The 21,533-nt window shown below is 33.1% G+C and overlaps 1 protein-coding gene and 2 long non-coding RNA genes across 3 annotated transcripts; 1 reads left to right on the top strand and 2 right to left on the bottom strand.

The window, feature by feature from the left end:
• The first annotated feature begins 7,530 nt into the window (after window positions 1–7,530).
• Window positions 7,531–19,404, top strand: LOC104608527 (protein NRT1/ PTR FAMILY 5.10-like). Its single transcript, XM_010274557.3, has 4 exons — window positions 7,531–7,812; window positions 7,882–8,099; window positions 14,260–14,810; window positions 15,372–19,404. The coding sequence occupies exons 1-4, from the start codon at window positions 7,674–7,676 to the stop codon at window positions 16,198–16,200; spliced, it is 1,737 nt and encodes a 578-aa protein (XP_010272859.1). The 5' UTR covers window positions 7,531–7,673; the 3' UTR covers window positions 16,201–19,404.
• On the bottom strand, window positions 11,832–14,251 carry LOC148791503 (uncharacterized). Its single transcript, XR_016076372.1, has 2 exons — window positions 13,057–14,251; window positions 11,832–12,959 (listed from the first exon to the last, which is right to left on the bottom strand). It is a non-coding gene; the product is annotated as an uncharacterized LOC148791503 (long non-coding RNA).
• On the bottom strand, window positions 18,136–19,781 carry LOC148791502 (uncharacterized). The gene is made up of 3 exons (XR_016076373.1): window positions 19,521–19,781; window positions 19,085–19,442; window positions 18,136–18,986 (listed from the first exon to the last, which is right to left on the bottom strand). It is a non-coding gene; the product is annotated as an uncharacterized LOC148791502 (long non-coding RNA).
• Window positions 19,782–21,533: the final 1,752 nt, after the last annotated feature.

Genomic DNA, 21,533 nt, shown 5'->3' with positions numbered 1-21,533 from the left:
TAAATTAATGTAAATTATTTACTTTTAAAGCCTAAATTATTTACTATTAATCAAAGTAAATGTAATTATAGTAAATTAATGTAATTATGGTAAATAACATTATTTTTAATTAAAATTAAACCATTTGTTGTTAATTAATGTAAAACCAGGTATGATCAAAGTAAACCAAGTGGTTTAGATTGGTGTGGATAGACTTAATAATTTTCCTATGTTGTTTAATAATTATTCATTGAAATAATAATAATAGATTCTTATTTAAATAATTATGAAATAATTTCTGATAAATTAATTTCCTAATTTAACTTTCCTAAATTTTTTTAATAATTATTTAGTTGAATAATAATAATGGATTATTATTTAAATAATTTTTGATAATAATTTTTCATAGAATAATTTCTTAATTTTTAATTACTTATTTAAAAATAATTATGGATTATTAGTTAAAGAGTTTCCCTGAATTATTTGATAATTGTTAACTATAATTATTGTTTTTATAGAAATTACTAATCAAGCTAATTAGTAATATCTTTTATCAATAAATTATTATTGTAAAAATTTGATGAAAATTTATTAAATTACAATGATTAATTATGCTAAACGTTGAAATTTTGAACATTTATTAATAACCAAAAATTATTAAATAATGGATTGTTTATTAATTTTTGGTATATTATTAAATTATTTAGAATTTGTTAAATAACAGATTATTTCTAAAATATTATTTCGTAATTTTTGGTACAATATTTTCTAGAAATTTTTAATAATTTTCATAACTAATGGATTATTTATCAATAGATTATTATTTAAGAATATATTATTTAACAATAATGGAAGATGTCGTGAATATATAGGAAACATTGAATTCCCCTTATTCCCCTCTCTTTGCTTGAAATCGCGTCTATAGATATAAATATTGTTTGATTTGGAAAACTAAATCTTAATAAATTATGGCCCTATTTTTATGGGGAAGTGGAGAGAATAGAGGGGAATTAGAGATAAAAGTGAAGGAGAGGATAAAACATATATTGAGCTAATTAATGAGAGAAGTTGGGTTGTTATAAAAAGTGAGAGACTTGAGTTGTGGGGAGAGAGAGAGGATCCAATGGGAAGGGAGAGGAATGAAGAGAGGATGCTGTGAAGGCAAATTGGGAGTGGTGGGAAGGGGGGAGAGGCAGGGTTGGGATAATGAAACAAGGTGACATGGACCATCTTGCTATATATATATACTAGCGGGGACCTGTGAGATGCATTGAAAGATTGAATAATTTTATTAACTATTAATTAATTGATAAATTAATAATTAAAATTGGTTGTTAATTATCTAACAGTATTCAAAGTTATCATTAGAATTTAAAATTTTAATAATTGTATTTTTCATTTAATGTTGATTATAGAAAATAATTATTGTTAATTTAATATGAATAAATATTTTTAATAAATTTAATTTTATTAATCATTTGTAGTAATTTTAATAACTATTATTATTTTCATTATTTTTAAATAAAATTTTGGTTGACTTTAAATAAATAAAATAATTACAAAAGCTAATTTTTTTATTAATTCAAGTAATAGTTAACAATTATATAAGAATGGCAATGGGGTGGGGGCACTACCCCGTAGTCAAGACACCCTACCCCATCCTCGCCCTGTCCCCAATGCCAAGTGGGTTCAGGGTAAGTCACCCACTCCCCATTAGGAACGAGGAATTCCCTACCTCGTCCACAGTATCAAGCAAGTTCAAGGCAAGTAGGGGTGGCCACGAGCCAAGCCTTTCACGAGCTATTCGAGCTCGGCTCGGTTTAAACCGAGCTTTGAGTCAAATTCGAGCCTGATATATAAGCTCGTTTGTTAATCAAGCCGAACTCGAGCCCAATGAAACTCAGCTCGTGAGTCTTGCGAGCCTAGCATTAAATAAATAATTTTTATTTTATATATACATACATATATATATAATAAATAATTTTATTATATATATAATAATATCTTTATTTTTATGTATAATAGTAAATAATTTTTATAATTCTTAGTTTTTTGTCTGAATAATAAAAAAATAATTTTATACATATAATTTTTATTTTTCAAAAAAACTTGGCTTATAGTCGAGCTCGAACTTGCGAGCTAAGGTCGAGCTCAAGCTCAAGGTTGATACTATTCCTGCGAGCCGAGCTCGAATAGCTATGTATTCAACTTGACTCAGCTCGAATCCACCCCTAAGGGCAAGGCACCCACTCCTCATCAAGGATGGGAAATCCTCAAATTTTCCTCGCCTCGTCCCCAGTGTTGGGTGAATTCAAGGCAAGGCATCCACTCCTCGTCAACCAAATATTCAATTCGATGACAATAATTCATAAAATTATAATTATATTGTTAGTACAAAATTTTGTTATGAATTTCATAAAAGTATAAAATTATTAATAATATGAATATTATTAAATCAATGATATTTTGGTGTTTTTAATAAATATTTTAAAGTTATTACATAATTTTATTATAATATTTAAATAACTTTTATTTTTTTTTTAATTCTAACTTTCTTTTGATAGATATAGATGAAAAGTGGGGGAGAGAATAAATAGGAATTAGAGATAATTAGGAATTATAGATAATTTAGGAGAACATGGGGGATAGTGGTGCCACTTGGCTAGATTAGATTAGATTTTGCTAGAGAGAGATTTTAGGAAGGGATATCCAAAGGGATAAACATAGAAGAAAGAGGGGTGGGTTAGGCATGATGAGGTGTCATTATGAGAGGAGAAGGGAGTGATGAGGTATCTTTATGAGGGAGCAAGGAAGGCTAAAATGAGAGGGAAGCTCAAGCCTTGACGTGGCATCATTCTACTTTAGTATATACTAGCGAGGACCCATGGAATGCACAGCTTTGTTAAGCGAAAGTTAAACAATAGAAATACAAAGGAGTATATAATTGTTTTATATTTTAACTTTTTAATAACCAATTCGATTGAACTCGACCCAAGTTGGTCGGTTTTCTAGTATTTTCGATTGGCTTTGGTTTAGCAATTTTCCAACTTGACCAAGTTAGGTCAGGTTGATTTGGCCATTAGTAAATCACCCAAATTGAACTGACCCAACCATAGATATATATATATATATATATATATATTTTATATTTTAAATATGAATTTTTAATACGGAAAAGTGGGAAATTCCCATGTTTCTTAGTCTAAAATATTTTATATCCTAAATTTAATTTTTTTAATAATACCACTATAATTTATTAAATTTAAATTTAATTTAAAGTTTAAATCTTTTGAACAAACAAACCGAACCAAAAATAGACCCAAATTGATACAACCCAAGTTAACAGGTTTTCACTAATGGTCAATCATTTCGGGTGACAAACTCCTGACCTAACCAAGTCAGTTTGGGTGGGGAAACAACTTGCAATCGAATTGAACCAATCCCTGAACACTCCTAATTTCAGTTATATTAATAGTCTAGTCTCTAATAAATAACAATAATTTATCTCCTATAATTAATGAAAATTTATAGCAAAAATAAACAATTATTGAAAATAAATTTATAATGAAAACACAATAGATATTTAATAAGAATACAATAATTGCAAAAATACAATAAATACTTAAAATATATAATAAATAGTGTAATTTCAAATAATAGTTTAATCTCTAATAAATATTAATCAATAAATTATAAAAATACATGATTACTAAAAATAAGTTTATAACAAAAATAAAATAAATACGATAAATTAAATTTCAAAAGTTAAATCATGGCTGTTTAATCTCCAATAATTATTGACAATTTACTATTAAATAACAATGCAAAAATAGATTTATAAATAACTATTGAAAACATATTTATAAAAAATACAATAAATAATTATTGAAAATAAAACAATTATTAATTTTAGCATATATATATTAAAAAAAAAAACAGTCAAGAAATTTTCTCCTTTTTCTCCTTTTTTATTTTTTGTTCCATGTCATTTTTTAAAGAACCAATGAGATGCTCTCATTCCTCATGAAAAATTATCTAAAATCTCTCTCTCATACCCACAAGTTCCCAACAATCTGCTCTCCTAAAATTTATCCTAAACTACCTCCCCCACTTTCACCTAAATCATCTCCAATTCGTATTTATCTCCTAACTTATCTCTAATTTGAGTTTGGATCTCTTGCCCACACAAATTATGCTCACGTCTACCCACATACAATCGCAACCACACATAGAGAACATCTCATCCTCCTACATAATATTCAAAATAATAATAATTTAATATTTTCACAAAATTAATAATTAATTCACGTAATAATAGTATAAAATTTAAAATATTTATTAAAAACACAAAAAATAATTATAATAGATTTAATAATATTCATATTATTAATAGTTTTAAATTTTTACAAAATCATCACAAAACAATGTACTAACAATATAAATTATGATTATCCAGATTATTCAAATTAAATGCTATTCAAATAATAGAAATTTTACACTAAAAAATAAAATATTATTTCAATATTTCAATTACTAAATATCTTAAATAATAAAATACTAAAAATATCTAAATAATTACATAGAAAAATATTTAACTATTTAAATATTTCAATAACTAAATATCTTAAATTTAAATAATAAGTATTTTAAATATTTTATATATTATTTTAATATTTAAATAACTAAGTATTTTAAATAACAAAATATTTAACATAATTATATTTTAGATAGTTAAAATAACGAAATTATGCAATGAAATAGAAAAATCTTAAAATAAAAAAAATCATAACATATTCAAATTAATAATAATTTAATATTTTTAGAAAATTAATAATGGAATTTATTAATAATAGAATAAATTATAATTTTATAGATTGTTAAATTCAATAAATAATTAAAATTAAAGAATTTAAATAAGGATATTATTTAAATAACTAAATAATATTTTAAATAACCAATTTAACTTACATCAATTAATAAATATTGAAAAATATCTTTCAAGAAAATAATATTAATTAATCTATATATATATATATATATATATATATATTAATTCCATGTCATTTTTCAAACAACCAATGAGGTGCACTTTCCCAATAACCTAATAATCTCTTCTCCTAAAATTTCTCCTAAAATACCTCCTCCACTTTCTCCAAAGTTATCTCTAATTCATATTTATCTTCTAAATTATCTCCAATTCCTATTTATCTCCAAAATTATCTCTAATTTATAAGAGAGTTTCTCTCCTAAATTATCTCTAATTCCAATTTATCATCTCCCCTACTTTTTATCTATATCTATCTAAAGAATTTGGGTTAAAAAATTTAAGAATTATTTAAACATTATAACAAAATTATATAATAACTTTAAAATATTTATTAAGAATACAAAAAAATTATATTTTTACAAAATATATCACGAAATTATGTACAAACAATTTAAATTATGTTTTTCAGGATTACCAATTTAAATGTTTTCAAATATTTAATAATATGTAATAGCTTTACATAAATAAAATTCAAATAACAAAAAATTTAAATATTTTATAGATTATTTAAATATTTAAATATTAGAATATTTATCAAAATTAGATTTTAAATAGTTAAAATAACGAAATTATGTAACAAATTTAAAAAACTTCTTTAAAGTAGAAAAATAATTATAACATAATATTGGAATTAATAATAATTTAATATACTACAAAATTAATAATGAAATTATGTAAAAATAGTATAAATTATGATTTTATGGATAATTAAATTCAATAAAAAATAATATTTACAATTTAAATATTTTACATATTATTTAAGTATTTTAATAACTAAATATTGTAAAGAACAAAATGTTTAACATAACTAGATTTTAAATTGTTAAAATAAAGAAATTATGTAATAAATTTAAAATAAAAATTCTGAAAAGTAGAAAAATAATTATCACATAATATTGAAATTAATAATAATTTAATATTTTTTACATAATATTGTATATAACGAATTTCACTTATATCAAGTAATAATTCTAGAAAATGGCTTTCAAAAAAATTAATATTTATTAATAATAATTTTAAACTCTTAATCTGTATTTATTATTTAATTATATATACTAAATTTAATATTTATTGTATTTCAGTAGCTATTTATTATTTTTTGTGATAAATGTATTTTCAATGATTTTGTATAAGTTTATTTTGTTTGGTTATTTAACAGAAAACTTTCAATAATCATTGGGGATTAAACTACTACTATTGAAATTTTTAAATTTAATTTATAGTATTTTTTTTATAACTTTTTGATTAATATTTATTAGATATTATACTATTTATTGACTAAGTTAATATATTTTTAGTACTTATTGTATTTTTTCATTATCAATATATTTTAATAATTGTGTATTTTTGCTATAAAGTTTCAATAATTATTGGAGATTAAGTGAAATTCCAATTATGAGTGTTCATGACTTGGTTGGGGAGTTGGTCTATTGAAACCGACTGACCTTTTGTGAAAACCGACCCACTCAAGTTGTATCGGTTTGGGTCGATTTTTTTGGTTTTGTCAGTCGGTTCAAAAGATTTAAACTAACACTATCATTTTCCATTGTTATCTAATGGAAGATTGATTAAATCCATTGCAAATTATAAGTGGTGTTTTAGTAAAATACTAACTATATGGTAGATTTTAGTAAATCCATGAAACTATAAGGGGTATTTTAGTAAATGACCATTTTTCAATTATTTAGCTTTTGCTTAATAAATCCCGTGCATCGCATGGGTCCCCGCTAGTGAATGTTACAATGTACACTATTATTGTAAAACTATTACTAATAAATAATATTTTTTAAAATTATTTTCTATAATTATTAATTGATATAAGTGAAATTAGTTATTTACAATATTATTTAGTTATTTAAATAATTTTGTTATTTAAAGTTTTAAAATATTAATTATTAATTGAATTTAAAAATCCGTAAAATTATAATTAGTACTATTATTACATACTTTGTCATTAATTTTGTAAAATATTAAATTATTATTAATGAAATCTATTATAATTATTTTTCTACTTTAATAATTTTTTAAGTTTATTACATAATTTTGTTATTTTAAATATTTAAAATTAAGTCATGTTATATTTCGTTATTTAAATATTTAAATAATATGTAAAATATTTAAAAATTTTCATTATTTGAATTTTATTTATTTTAATGTTATTATATAATATTAAATATTTTATTATATAATTATTTAGCTATTTCTAATGTTTTGTTATTTAAGATATTTAGTTATTGAAATATTTAAATAATGTTTATTTTTTATTATTTGAATAACATTTAAATCAAATAATTTGTAAAACTATAATTTATATTGTTACTACATAATTTCATTACGAATTTTGTAAAAATATAGAATTATTAATAATAAGAATATTATTATATCTATTATACTTAAATTTTGTGTTTTAAATAAATATTTTAAAGTTAGTATATAATTTATTTATAATATTTAAATAATTCTGAAATTTTTTAACTGAAACTTTCTTTAGATGGATGTAAATAAAATGTGGGGGAAAGGATAAATAATAATTAGAGACAGTTTAGGAGAGAATCTCTCTACTAAACTGAGAGATTATAGAGAATTATAAAGAGAGAGAGAGTAGAGAGACTGAGAGAGAGTAGAGAGAGAGAGAGAGAGAGAGAGGATGGTTGTTTGCTGCGCTTCCACGAGTGAGACTCCACTGCTGGGAGGAGGAGAAACCGTAGAAGGTATGGTGGATTATGAAGGTCGCAGGGTTATCAGATCCAAGAGCGGTGGTTGGAGATCTGCAATTTTTATTATAGGTGAGTTCTTTTTATTGCCTTAATTAATTCGTCTTTGAGGGTATAAGAGTCGAGCTCGATGGACCGCAGGAGTGGAGATGGCGGAGAGGGGTTCTTACTACGGGATTAGCTCCAATTTGATTAGTTATCTGACGGGGCCGCTCGGACAATCGACGGCGACTGCCGCTGCAAACATGAACGCATGGTCGGGGGCGGTATCCATGCTTCCTATGCTGGGAGGTTTTGTCGCTGATGCTTATCTCGGCCGCTTTCGGACCATTCTCTTCGCTTCTCTCCTCTACATTCTTGTTAGTGTCTCTCTCTCTCTTATTTGTCTTTCCTCATTTAATGATTTACACAGTTGCGTTTGCGGCCAATCCAATGATAGTGGATTACGCACTTATCACCCAGAAAACGTTAAGATGTCATGTCAATGGAATGGTGTTGGGATTGGATTTTGGTTGGTCGGAGCGGATTAGGACCCGACCCGATTATGCAGAAATGTATTTTGGCAATATTACAAAAGTAATGATTATTAAAACTCCCCTTCACTTTTCCAGTTTTTCTGTAACTTATCCTGGCTTTTCAAAATCAACACAGACCGGAACCCCTGCCAGAAATCTAACCCTTTCCACAAATTTACTATATTACCCCTCTTGTCAGAGATGTATGTTAGGAAATGATTTACCAAAATATATTAATAGTTTGTAGTAGTATTTTCAAAATTAGACTGGACCGAGTGGTCGGATGGGAAAACTAGGAACCGGTCACTTAATTGGTTTCGTTTCATCCCAAAATTGATTTTTGGTTAAAAATCATTGATTTGGTCAATAAACTGCTAATCCGGGCAGTCATACGTCGATCCAAGCAACGATATTTGGCTATTTATTTGTTTTTTTATTTTTTTGTTAGAACGGATTATCCACTCAGACCAAATGGTCAGACCATTTGATACAGGAACCGGACCCAGAACGGTTCCCTGTGTTGTCCGATTTCAAAAACCTTACTTCGTAGATTTTAGTTAAATGGCATGTTAGTTTGATAGATTTTAGTTTTTAGTTCAACCATTTCATCAATCATCAAAGACCCCTTTTTTAAAATACTTAAGTGTCAGGACTGACCTTGGGTGGGTTGTCTTGGAGACTTGGGAGAGGCGCTGAGAGCTTTATTTCCAACAAACGGCTTTCAGGCAAAATTTTTACCAACAAGTGAGTGGCCACGCTGTCGTACTTTAATCTTCTATATAAACAATAAAACGATCGAGCTCTCTGCTTGAACTTAATGCCTTGGTTCTCCATGGTAGGAGTAGCCTAGTAGGAGACAAGGGAGAGTGAGCGGAGAGAGTTTTAATGTTAGACTTTGAGCTATTCTATTTCTGCTTGAACGGTTGGATTTTGATCTTATTGGATCGCAGATTTCTTTTCTATCCGAATAGAAAAAGATTCATCATAAAAATAATAAAAAGAGAACATTAATATAGTTTACTTCTTGCCTTAATCAAAGGCCATTACTGAATAGAGATTTATATTATTTATATTTGTATTTAATATCTATATCTATATTTATTTATAAATCTATATATAGCTATGCTATTATAAAACAAATACTTGTTTTGGTTTTGGTGTATAAAAGTTAAAGTTGATAACATGTTAACATATATCTTAACCTTGCACATTATTTATAAATCTACATCTATATAAAATGGATATTTGCCTTGGATTTCATTTAGGTCATGTATAAAAGTAGAAATGATTTTATGCTTTTTAGAAGCTTTGAAAAGCTAAGATTGTTTGAGTTGAGTAATTCTCGAATATTTGAAATTATAAAATTTACTTTTTTACCTTTGAAAATAGATTGTTTGATAATAATAAATTATATAATATTACTATTAAATAAAATAATAATAATAATAATAATAAATAAATATTATTAAGCATATTAGTCAATACTATAATTTATTTAAAAATATAATATTATTTATAATTTAATTTAATTATTATATTTCAATAAACAACAACAATAATAATAAATATTATTTATTATTATTAAATAATTGATGCTAATGAGGTTAGTAAGATTACTCCGTCACCTTACTTGCGCACGTGCATTTCATGTGCTTTTACACTAATAATCTATAAATATGATGCTTTCCACGTTAGTAAGGTTGATTGATCTTTCAAGATAGATTAGTTCGTTCATTAAAAATTTAAGAGGATAATTGGACAATTTTGTTAATGGTTGACCGAAGGTATGTTTTTTATAACAAAAATTATTTGACAGGGGTCCTTGGAGGTTTTAAACAGTCAATGGTAAGTTGAAGAGAAATGGAGAAAAGTGAAGGGGAGTTTTACATAATAACCCTTAATAATTTAATCATGATCTTTTTGATAATTTTTCTTATACTTAGCAACTTAGCATTAATAAAATGGTATATTTTCCAGTCATGTGCTTTACTCAAGAAGATTAATTAAATGATTTAAGAATCTTTCATGGTATGAACTAGGGGTGGATTCGAGCCAAGCTGAGCCGAGCTGAATATTTGGGTATTCGAGCTCATCTCAGTATAAAATTACAAGGCTTGAGCTCGGGCTTGAGCTCGATTCAAACTGAAAATGCAAGATCGAGCTCATCTCAAATGAAAAAACTATATATTCGAGCTCGATTTGGCTCAAGCTCGATAATGATCCGAGCCTATTCGAGCTCGAGCTCGAGCTTTAATGAACCTGTGGCATCTGTTTAAGAAAAAAATAAGCTCGATTCAGTTTAGACTCTATTTAAGAAAAACAAAATAAGACTGCTGCAACCCTGTAAGTCTGTAACTTACCCAAAACAAGAAATTTCAAACAAAAAAGAAGAAAACTAGATATTAGAATGACTAGGGATAGAGTGCGTAAGACCTGAGATGGTGAGAGGTTGGACTGCGAGAGGCTGTGACCTACGGCTGAGACCTACGACTTGCGAATTTGGAGTCTCTGGACTGGGACCTGCGAGCTCCAATTGAGAGCTGAGAGGAGAGGAGAGCTTGAGAGGAGAGGAGAGACGAGAGGCGGAGCTGTAGTGGTGGTGACCGGTGAGAGGCTGAGGCCTGACCACTTGAGAGCTTGAGAGTTGAGAGGAGACTTGGAGAGGAGAGACGAGAGAACAGAGAGGAGAGGAGAGACGAGAGGTGGAGCTGTGGTGGTGGTGAGTCTGGTGACTTGTGAGAGGCTGAAGCTTGAGAGTTTGACTGCCTGAGAGCTTGAGAGTTGTTGAGAGGAGACTCGGAGTTGGAGAAGAGAGACGAGAGAGCAGAGAGGACAAAGGACAGAGATGAGAAGAGTGAACTTTCGAAGGGTTAGGTCAGGTCGAAGGGTTTTTTGTTTCTGAAATTGTACCATGTATAAGGGACTATCCTTATAAAATAGTTTCACAATTAAAATTTCTTGAAAAGGTATAATATATATATATATATGAAAATATAAATTATATATAATTATATATATAAGCTCGTTAGGCTCGATTACAATACAAATTTGGTATGAAGCTCGAATTCGACTCAAAGCTCGATTTGAGTCAAATCGAGCTGAGCTCGAATGGCTTGTGAAAAGCTCGACTTGTGTTCACCCCTAGTATGAGCAATGATTTCTAATTTTCTACCCTGGTCTAGCCTGGTTCGGTCCATAAATTCGTGGGCTTAGGCTTAGATATTGATTCTAGAACCACCCTAAGATATATTTATATATTACATATAGGTATATATATGTTTTATTTTACTTTATTTGATCTATTTTGTATAAATATCATAAAGTAACTCATATATTATATTATATTATATTATATATTTTATACTTGCACTTATATTATGACATATATTATATGTTCAATAATATAAAATATTATAGATATTAAATATATTGTATTTAAATCCATAGGCCCTAAGCTAGGCCCGGGCTGCAGGTCTTGTCATGGGTGCTACGCCCAGCTCAGCCCATGAAACCCCCTAGGGAAAATATGTTTCTTTGACTCACTCTAAAATTAAGGGAAAATTCCCAATAGGTACCTTGTATTTTAGGTCGAAAGCCAATTTAGTATCTGTATTTTAAATCGCAACAATCTCGTACTCAAACTTTCAATTTGCAACGATTTGGTCCCCAACATTAGATTTCCATCGATTAGAAGATAAAAAGTTTTAAATAACCCAGTGTTATTTCGACCATTTAAAATTACTAAAATAGCCCATGAGCAATGGAAGTAGGAACCACTGTTCATACTTGCATTTACAAGAATCCGAGAACCAGCTCCCTCACGCCGGTGGTGTCAAACGAATGCGCCACCGGGAAAGTTGATTTCGACGTACACGATGCCGGAAATTATTGCGCTGCCGAGAATCCGAGAACCAGTGCCGTTTTCGGAGTAAACACCCACTGTTTACTCAGCCGTTGCCGGAAAAGATGACTTGTTGTCGGCGCCGAAGAGACAACTAGGGTTGATCTTGTTATTCAATGGAGGCCGGTTCAAAAGAGGAGAAGAAAAAGCTGGAAGGGAAACCCATCCGAGATGTTGTTCTTCTGATTAGGGAGAAGGGTCCGCTGCAGGAACCGAAGAGAGTAACAGAGGAGTTTCACCGTTGCAACTCCTCTATTTCAGTATCTCCTCGCCATTGAGGAGTGCATGCTCAATGAGGACCTGTCGTTGATTCGCACTGTTCATCTTCTTCACAGAGAAGCAGAGTGGCGGCAGAGCTGCCGAACTCAGCCCTTCGTTTCTCAAGCAACAACCTTCCTCTGTCGTTGTGGTGGCAGAGCAAAAACTGAAAATCACACTGTTCATCTTCGGTTAGGTTGCTCGACCAACGACCTTCCTCGGTTCACCCTGGCCAAATGGATTGGACCCCGAACCCGACCCCGACCCCGACCCCGACCCCGACCCCGGCTCATTACCCAGCTCACCACCCACCATCATTTCATCTCCAACCCCATCTGACACCGTCGCATCCTTCCTCTATCACTTCACCGGCGCAACCTTCCTATCCTTCAACCTCCTTTGACAAAACCACATCTGCAACTGCCGATCCGTCAGCCCCAGCTTTGCCGATAGCTCCGCTCGCAGAGACTCCGACTCGTTCGAGGAAGGTTGTTGCTCGAGAAACGGAGGGTTGAGTTCGGCAGCTCTGCCGCCACTTTGCTTCTCTATGAAGAAGATGAATAGTGTGAATCAAAACCCTCAACGGTTCGCATCCAAACCCAATAAATTAAAACCCTAAGAAATCAAAAAACGCAAACATACCAAACTAAAAAGAACCAGAAAAATTCAAAATTTTAACAGACCGGCGTAGGTCTTCTCAAGAAGTTCCAACTGAGAAGAAGTCTTCATTTTGCGCTTCACCTTCTGTTCTCCTTTTTCATTGGAGCTGATATGCCAATGATTCTCCTCTTTCATTGGAGCTGATATGCCAATGATGAAGAGGTATTATGAACCGCCGCAGTCCATAACCGAGCTACGTGCGATTGCTTTTGTGAAATGGAAGTGCTAGGAAAGAAGGCAAAAGGGGTTCTCCTCTTTCGTTCGCCCCCTCTCTTCTCATCTTTCGTTCAACCCAGAATGAAGACAATAGAGGATTAAGGAAATAAGAAGGGTAAAGGGTAATTTTGGTATTTTGAAAATTTTTAGCCCGCATGTGAGACTTCTAGCCGATGAAAATCTAATGTCGGGTATTAAATTGTTGCAAACTGAAAATTTGAATAATAGATTATAGCAAATTGAAAGTTCAGGTATTAGATTATCACGATTTAAAGTACGGATACTAAATTGGAACTCGGCCTAAAATACAGGATTTACGTGGATGTGAAAGCTACTGGTAATTCTCTGAGATTGCCATGTTCACTTTATGGGGAAAACAATGTAATATAGAGCAAAATAGTAATAATAATTTTTCTACAATTTTTTTTGGTAAGATAGTTTTGCTACATGGTGCACAGGTATTGACTATAAATATCTCAAAGATATTTTATAGTGTCCAACAAGAGAATTATCTTGAAATGTGGCATAACAGAATTAAATTTGGAGTTTGGAGTGCTCATTGTATTGTTTTTTGTTTTCATCATGGAAATGTGGCATAACAGAATTAAATTTAGAGTTTGGAGTTTGGAGTGCTCATATGTTGGAAGTTGAAGGGGATAGAAGGGAAAAGAAAAGGGGCAGAACAAAAACAACATGTCCTAAATTAGTAAGAAATGATTCAAGCATTCATATAGTTTTACAGAGGACATGACACGACTAACCGGAACATAACGTAAAACATGATTCATGTAACTGACCTCATATAGTTGGGATAAGGTTTTAGATGATAATAATAAGTGGTATTGTACATGTCATACAAATAAAATTATGATGGATATGATACTATATAGGATTCATGTCTTTTTTATTATTCTTACAAATACAATTATGATTTTATTTGAGTTTGAATATTTAATCCAACCAACACAGGGACTAGGGTTGTTAACAACTTCAGTAATTCATCCTTCCCCCAGCTTGCCTCACTGCCAGAATACAAGGAACCACAGCTCATGCCCTCCTTCTCAATTCCAAATTTTCTTCTTCTTTGGCTCTCTGTATCTTGTGGCCCTTGCCCAAGGAGGGCACAAGCCATGTGTACAAGCTTTTGGTGCAGATCAGTTTGAAGGAAGGAACCCAGAAGAGTGCAAATCCAAAAGCTCATTCTTCAATTGGTGGGTATTTGGGGTATGCAGCAGTACCTTTATATCAGTTGTGGTCTTAAGTTACATTCAAGACAATTTGAATTGGGATCTTGGATTTGGAATTCCTTGCATTTCCATGGCAGCTGCACTTGTTGTTTTCTTACTTGGAATGAAGACATATCGATACAGTTCTGGAGAAGCTAAAATCAATCCATTTTTGAGAATAGCCCAAGTGTTTGTTGTTGCAGCAAGGAACTGGCACACCACTCCAACTGTGGATGTTGCCAAAGAGGAAGAAGCAAGAGGAGTACTCTCTCAGCATGGCATATACCAATTCAAGTAAGAAAAAAGAATTTCTCATTCTTAATTTTAAGACAGATCAAGTAATTCAGGAGCTGCTTATTATTGGTGCCATGAATGTGGAGGAAGGTCATATCTTGTCCATGCATCTATAATGGATTTTAGTATGTGAGAAGGTCTTGATCTCATAGTACAAATAAGTATTCATATATAAGAACTTGTAACTTTAACAGGTGATAAAATCAGAGAAAGTAGACTAAGATAGTTTTGTCACATTCATAGAAAACCATTTACAAAACCCATACAAATAAGTAATCTGTTGCTAGTTAGAAGAAAACGGAAAGGGCAGGGGAAAACCAAAAGGAACAGGGGCAAAATAGTAAGAAATGATTTAAGGGCTCATAATTTAACAATGGATATGATCATACATCACTAAACAGATTGGAAAGATGAAACAGGATTCATGTAGATGATCCCCTATAGGTAGGTATGGCTATTACATGATGATGGTGACCTATATAACCTCGAGCCAGAACTTGAAATAGTGTTCACATCCAATCCTTCCAACTTCTTGTTTTTGATTTCTTTCAAATGATGCAGGTTTCTTGACAAAGCATTGGCTACAGTTTCAGATGATCAATATGGTTCAGATGAAAACTGGAAAATCTGTAGCAGCAGTCAGGTGGAAGAAGCAAGGGTAGTCTTGAACTTGGTTCCTATATGGGCAACATGTTTAATGTTTGCAGTTGTATCTGTACAATGCTCTACTTTCTTCGTCAAGCAAGGATACACCATGGATAGATCAATAATGTCTGGTTTCGAAATACCGCCTGCTTCACTCATATCTTCTATCTCTCTTTCGGTTGTTGTCTTCATTCCCATCTATGATCGTGTTATTGTTCCAATTGCTAGAGCTTATACTAAGAAGCCTTCTGGGATAACAATGCTTCAAAGAATTGGAATTGGAATGTTTCTGTCTGTCATCTCCATGGTTGTAGCAGCAGTGGTTGAGAAGAAAAGACTTAAAGTTGCCAGAGATTCTGGGCTGGTAGATATACCACAAGCAACTCTTCCAATGAGAGTGTGGTGGCTAGTTCCTCAATATGTCTTGTTTGGCCTAGCTGATGTATTCACATTGGTTGGTTTGCAAGAATTTTTTTATGATCAAGTGCCAAATGGGTTGAGAAGCATGGGTCTGTCACTCTATCTTAGCATCTTCGGCATGGGCAACTTCTTAAGCAGCTTCCTCATCGCTGTCATTGAGAAGGCAACCAGTAGGGGAGGCCAAGTGAGCTGGTTCGCAAATAATTTGAACCAGGCACATCTAGATTGGTTTTATTTCCTTCTTGCTGGCCTCAGTGCAGTAGAGTTCGCTTTCTATTTGTATTTTGCCAAATCATACATCTATAACAAGGGAGGTGCCATCTGAGTTTCAAAATCCTATTACAGAGTTATTACTCACATTTGTGTATATATTAGAATACTATTTGTGCAAAACCTGATCACTTTTTGATTTTCAAGACTAAGGCTCAATTTGGTTGGAGTGCAAATACAAATGTATAAAGTGCAAAAACATATAAAATACAAGGTCTTGTACTCTATATATTTGTATTTGTACATCCCAAACTGAACCTAAAGCTGTGTTGGATTGGAGTGCAAATTTATTTGCATTAGTATAAATGCATGGGAGTACAAAATTAAAAAAATGCAAATTCTTGTTTAATTTTGTTTTAAACTTAACTGTATTCTGTCTCATGTCTTAATTTACTTCATTTGTACTGCAATCAAATAAAATAAGTTAAAACTTACACTCAAATCATTTACACTGCCAAGATTTAGAATCAATGCAAATTTATTTGCATTACAACCAAAAGACAGCCAAAAGTACAAATTTCGCCCCTTCAACCAACCACAGTAGAGACGGAATCTCCTGGAATAAAAAATTGTGTATACATTATGAGAGCATGTAATCCAGCAATACATTGGGAATATCTCCCGCAAATTAAACATACAAGTCTAAGGAGATATTACTGTTGTGTGGCTGGATGCATGCTCTTAGGGGGGTGTGCACCATTTTTGCTTTCAGATGATCCGGGCTCACCATCTTTCTCTTTGGATAAAAATTTACAATTAACCACAAAGATGTAAAGAACCATGGTTTTTAAAAACGAACCAGTGATCGAATTGGTCAGAGGTCCGGTTACCGGTTCGAATGGTCTGATCGTTCGATTCGAACGACAGGCCTGTTCTGACAAAAAAATAAAAAAATTTAAAAAATTGGAAAACAATCAAAACCGTTCGAACGGTTCAAACGATTAACCAGTTGGTTCAGCGGTTTGCTGATCAAAATCAACGGTTTTAGAGAAAAAAACGGTTTTGGAAGAAAACAGAACCGATCAAATGACCGATTCCCAATTTTTCTGGTCCGATCATCCGATCCAATCCGATTTTAAAAACCATGAAATAAACCACATTGCATTGAAGTGGATCTTGTAGGTAAGGGCTGAAGTTAAATTAAAATAGTACTCTACCAAGCCTATTTAAAGTAAATACTTTTTAAGTGTTAACAAATTGGTATCCCAAGGGTATATATTACATGTCACAGTTAAAATATTTTTCTTATGTGTTTATGCCTAACGCATAGTCATTTGGCGCATATATTTAATCTTATGGAAGCATTTTTGGGATTCATATGAATTTTCCTAATATATTTACACATAACAAATATTGGGCGTACTTTAAGGTCAACCCAGTCCCAACCTTAGAATCAAACATGCATGTGTGTATCTACATGTATATATTAATTTGGATCCAAGTGGAGCCGGGCTTCTTAATTTAGAGAGAAAGCCTGGACTTTTGGGCAATGTCCAGCATGAGGGAAGCATATGCAAAAATACAGATTGGATTGGTCTGGGTTTGGGTTGAAAACTTATACCCCTAATTACTAACATTGAGGTAATTATTAACAAGGAAACTGTTATTGGAATCCAATTCCAATTCCCATATGAAGCAAACGGGCATTAGAAATAGGCGATTACAATTTCAATTTTAATTCTAATCCTGACTGCCAAATAAATAAATCTCAAAGCTCAGTTTGGAAGGAGTGTTAATACAAATATGTACAGTATAAATACATACAAAATAATACAAAGTTTAAGGGTTTACACTCTATATATTTGTATTTATATTAAATTGAACCTAAGGCTGTGTTTGGTTGCAATGCAAATATATTTGTACTGATGCAAAACTATGGCAGTACAAATGATTTGAGTATAAATTCTGACCTATTTTTGTTTCAAATTTTAACTTATCTTGTTTGATTGCACTACAAACGAAGTAAATTAAGACATGAAGCAGAATAAAGTAAAACCCAAAACAATATTAAATGAAAATTTGCATTTTATTCATTTGCACTCTCATGCATTTGCACTAGTACAAATAAAATTGCACTTCAACCAAATGCAGCCTAAGACTCAGTTTGGAAGAAGTACAAATACAAATATGTAAAATACAAATCTGTGAATTTTGTATTATTTTGCATGTATTTACATTTTACATTTTTGTATTTATATTTCCAAACTGAGCCTAAAAGACAAAAATGCAAAGAATATTGACAAACAACTATAAAACGTAAAAGATATAATAAAAAATTTAAAAGAAAACAAACAAACTGAATTTCTCGAAATGATCACCCCAAATGGAACAACTTCCAATGTTGCAAGGTTCCTGTATGTTTCAATAACTTTCAACAATAAAGTAAAGAAAAGAAAATATCAAGCAAAGCCTACCTCTATACGTTTGGATCGACATTAAAATAAGCAGCATTAAAACTCTCTTCCTTCCGTTGTGCACTCTTTGCAGGTTGCATCAAACCAGCGTTAAAAACACATTAAAAGTCTAAAACACTAACCACCATTACTAGTTTCAACGCAACCACCGGTGCAGGAATTGAACAGTAAAGCGCAGCACTGTAATTAATATTTCACTATGAAAAAGATGATGAACAACAACAGATTTCTGTTTCAGTGTTCACTGTAATGTTTGATTGTTTTCCATCTTAATAGATGAATGGTCAACAAGGCATATATATAAGTTGTTTAAAACTATTGGTATATTGAATTAATTATTCCTAAAGCTTGGCCACCTCTCCCTTGAGACGAGCATTCTCCACCTCCCATGCCTCGGCCATCTATTGAAGACTATGCATCTGGTCGACTAGTATAGTAATAGTGCAGATAGCCCAGCAAATATACCCAAGTTAGCAAGCGCATCAAACAAATAAGGAGAGGAAAAACGAGGCCAAAGAGGATTACCGCCACGGTCTCACGGATAGCCGCTCGGGGATGCCCTCAGTCTTGGGGATGCCCCCGGTCACCAAAGTGTCCGCCTTCCGGTTCGGCCGTTAAATGTTGGCTTCCTCATTGACTGGAGTCAGAGGGGCCGGATTCTCGAGACTCCCCCGAGTCAACTACTGTCAGACGCGCTGAGGAGGTGCCTCCTCCAAGTCTATCTCGACCATGTTGCCCTCAGTAGACCTCGGCCACTTCGATTACCGAGGACTGCTGGAGTGTCGTTGCTGCTGAGCCGCACCCGAAGATTGCATTGTCGCCTTCCTCTGTGCGGTAGCCTGTATGCGCCACACTCTCTCCTCTTTGCCAACCATAAATAAATCTGCAAAGAAGAAGACATCAGTCACATATGGTTAAAGAAAAATACAAAGAAACTTGCACAAAGCGAGGACAGACTAACCTGGGGCTTCATCAGCCTGGCACGGACTAGCATTTTGGACGATGTGTACTCTTGTACATGGACCCTCACCAACCACCGAACGGCAGCCAACTCCTCTCTTGACAATTCGGCCTCGGTCAGGACCTCCACCTTAGTCTTTGGGGCCATTAGCTCGGTAGGGAATGACCAGCCCCTTGGGTGGCACACGAAGAAGAACCCTTCCTTCTAGTATTTCACTGAGGAGGGGCCCTGACGAGCACCTAGGTATTCGGCCGAGCTAAGTCTTTGGGATCGTTAGCTCGATAGGGAATGGCCAGTCCCTTGGGTGGCACACGAAGAATAATCCCTCCTTTTAGTATTTCATTGAGGAGGGGTTCTGATGAGCACCTAGGTATTTGGCCAAGCTAAGAAGTAGTAGTAGCCCTGCTAGTGCTTGTTTAAGTGTAGGAAGTATGTGAACATCAACAGTGTGATGTCTATGTTGTGAATGGTGCAATAACAAAGGAGCCCGACGAGGTACCTAAAAGAATTCAGCATAAGTTGAACCAATTGGATGTAGTGCCACCTCAATACAGTCACGATCCCAACATCAAGAGGGAATCTTAGAACATCTATTAGGCTATGTTGGTAGACACAAAACTCTCGAGGCTAGCCAAGGTCGCCCGTTCACCTATTCCGGGACACCTCAGCTCATACTCCTTGGGGATACAATACAACTCCCTAAAACAGGCTAGATCTCAAGGTGTTAGGCTGCAACGAGTGGAGGCAAAATGGACACAAAACCGTGGAGTGGTACCAAGCTCTCCCTCGAACACAATCTCTAAGTCGGCATCGTCGATCTCCCCGACGTCGACCCCCTCGACCTTGGTCATATTGGCGTTGGTCTCAAGAACCATGAGCATGAGAACCTCTTGTTGAGGCCCTAACTCGAACTCACTAGCCAAAGAGCTATTGCAACAAGAAGAAAAAATAAAGGATGAGGAAAAAGAGGAAGACATCTTACCGAAGTGGGTATTGTGGGACACCTAAAGCACCAACCGAGGATCAGACACCTGCCAAAACTCCCAAGCTAGCTCTCACTCGAAAATGACAAAAGTGAGATGGCTCGCCCCTCTTCATTATATAAAGGCAGCCAACAAATGAGATTAAATTAGACCAATGATGTAGATCTAGCATCGCACTATGCACACACGTAACCTTGGGAAGAAGAAATGGCGCAACTCGTATGGTCGACGGTGGAGAGTTTAGACTAGTCGGGTGACTCATTAGTCTGGTCCAACCAAACTTTGACCAACTGAAGAAGTTAAAGTTCCTCAGTTGAGGACTTTGGAGCTCTTCCACTCCATCGCGGTCAAGCACTACACTCCTCGACTTCAAAACTCGGGGAGTGGTGTTCAGGTGGTATTTGAGTTGGTCCAAGATGCCACATGTCAGTCTCAGTGGCTAAACACCTTGGACCACGCCACCACGTCAGCACCACCCAATGCGGTCGCGTCCTAGATGGATGGACCAAGGAGAAAAGTTTCATACAGACAAGGAAACGTACTCCGCTCAGGAAAGGGGAGCCCTCCGAGCACCTCGGCAGATAACCTCATCCCGATAATCCCACTGGCCTAATCCGACTACAACATAGATATTCAGCTATATATAGGCAACTCCCCCTCAAGGTAAAGGACTTTGGACTCTCGACTCACTTTAGCACCCATTGCATTCACCTCAATCTGGACAAGTCTATTCTCTTCAACTCGTCCCACCAACTTCCTGTCTTTTTACTAACTTGAGTATCAGAATACCTACCCAGAGAACAACTTCTCGGGCCTCTAATTCTCTTTATGCTTACAAGCATCTTTAATACACATTTTTTTCCTTCCAGCTTGAATTCATCTGGTTAACAGGATTATTTGCAACACTATTTGATTGCATCCTCAATTCAGCACAACGATAGCATAAGCTACGGTGATCACCCTTACAATTCACCGATGATCAAGCATAAGTGTAGACTTGAGTTCAAATCAGCCTCCCACAAGATTGCCC

This window comes from Nelumbo nucifera, chromosome 5, assembly GCF_055504915.1.
Source record: "Nelumbo nucifera cultivar China Antique chromosome 5, China Antique-T2T, whole genome shotgun sequence".
Classification (NCBI taxonomy): domain Eukaryota; kingdom Viridiplantae; phylum Streptophyta; class Magnoliopsida; order Proteales; family Nelumbonaceae; genus Nelumbo; species Nelumbo nucifera.
The sequence above is the reverse complement of the archived record's forward strand: the minus strand, read 5'-3'. Positions and strand labels throughout refer to the sequence as shown.

Excerpts from the sequence above, each read along its gene's own strand:
- LOC104608527 (XM_010274557.3), top strand. The coding sequence starts at position 7,674 with ATGGTTGTTTGCTGCGCTTCCACGAGTGAGACTCCACTGCTGGGAGGA. Across the intron at positions 7,813-7,881 it reads ATCTGCAATTTTTATTATAG|GAGTGGAGATGGCGGAGAGG; the intron begins GTGAGTTCTTTT and ends GATGGACCGCAG. Across the intron at positions 8,100-14,259 it reads CTTCTCTCCTCTACATTCTT|GGACTAGGGTTGTTAACAAC; the intron begins GTTAGTGTCTCT and ends CAACCAACACAG.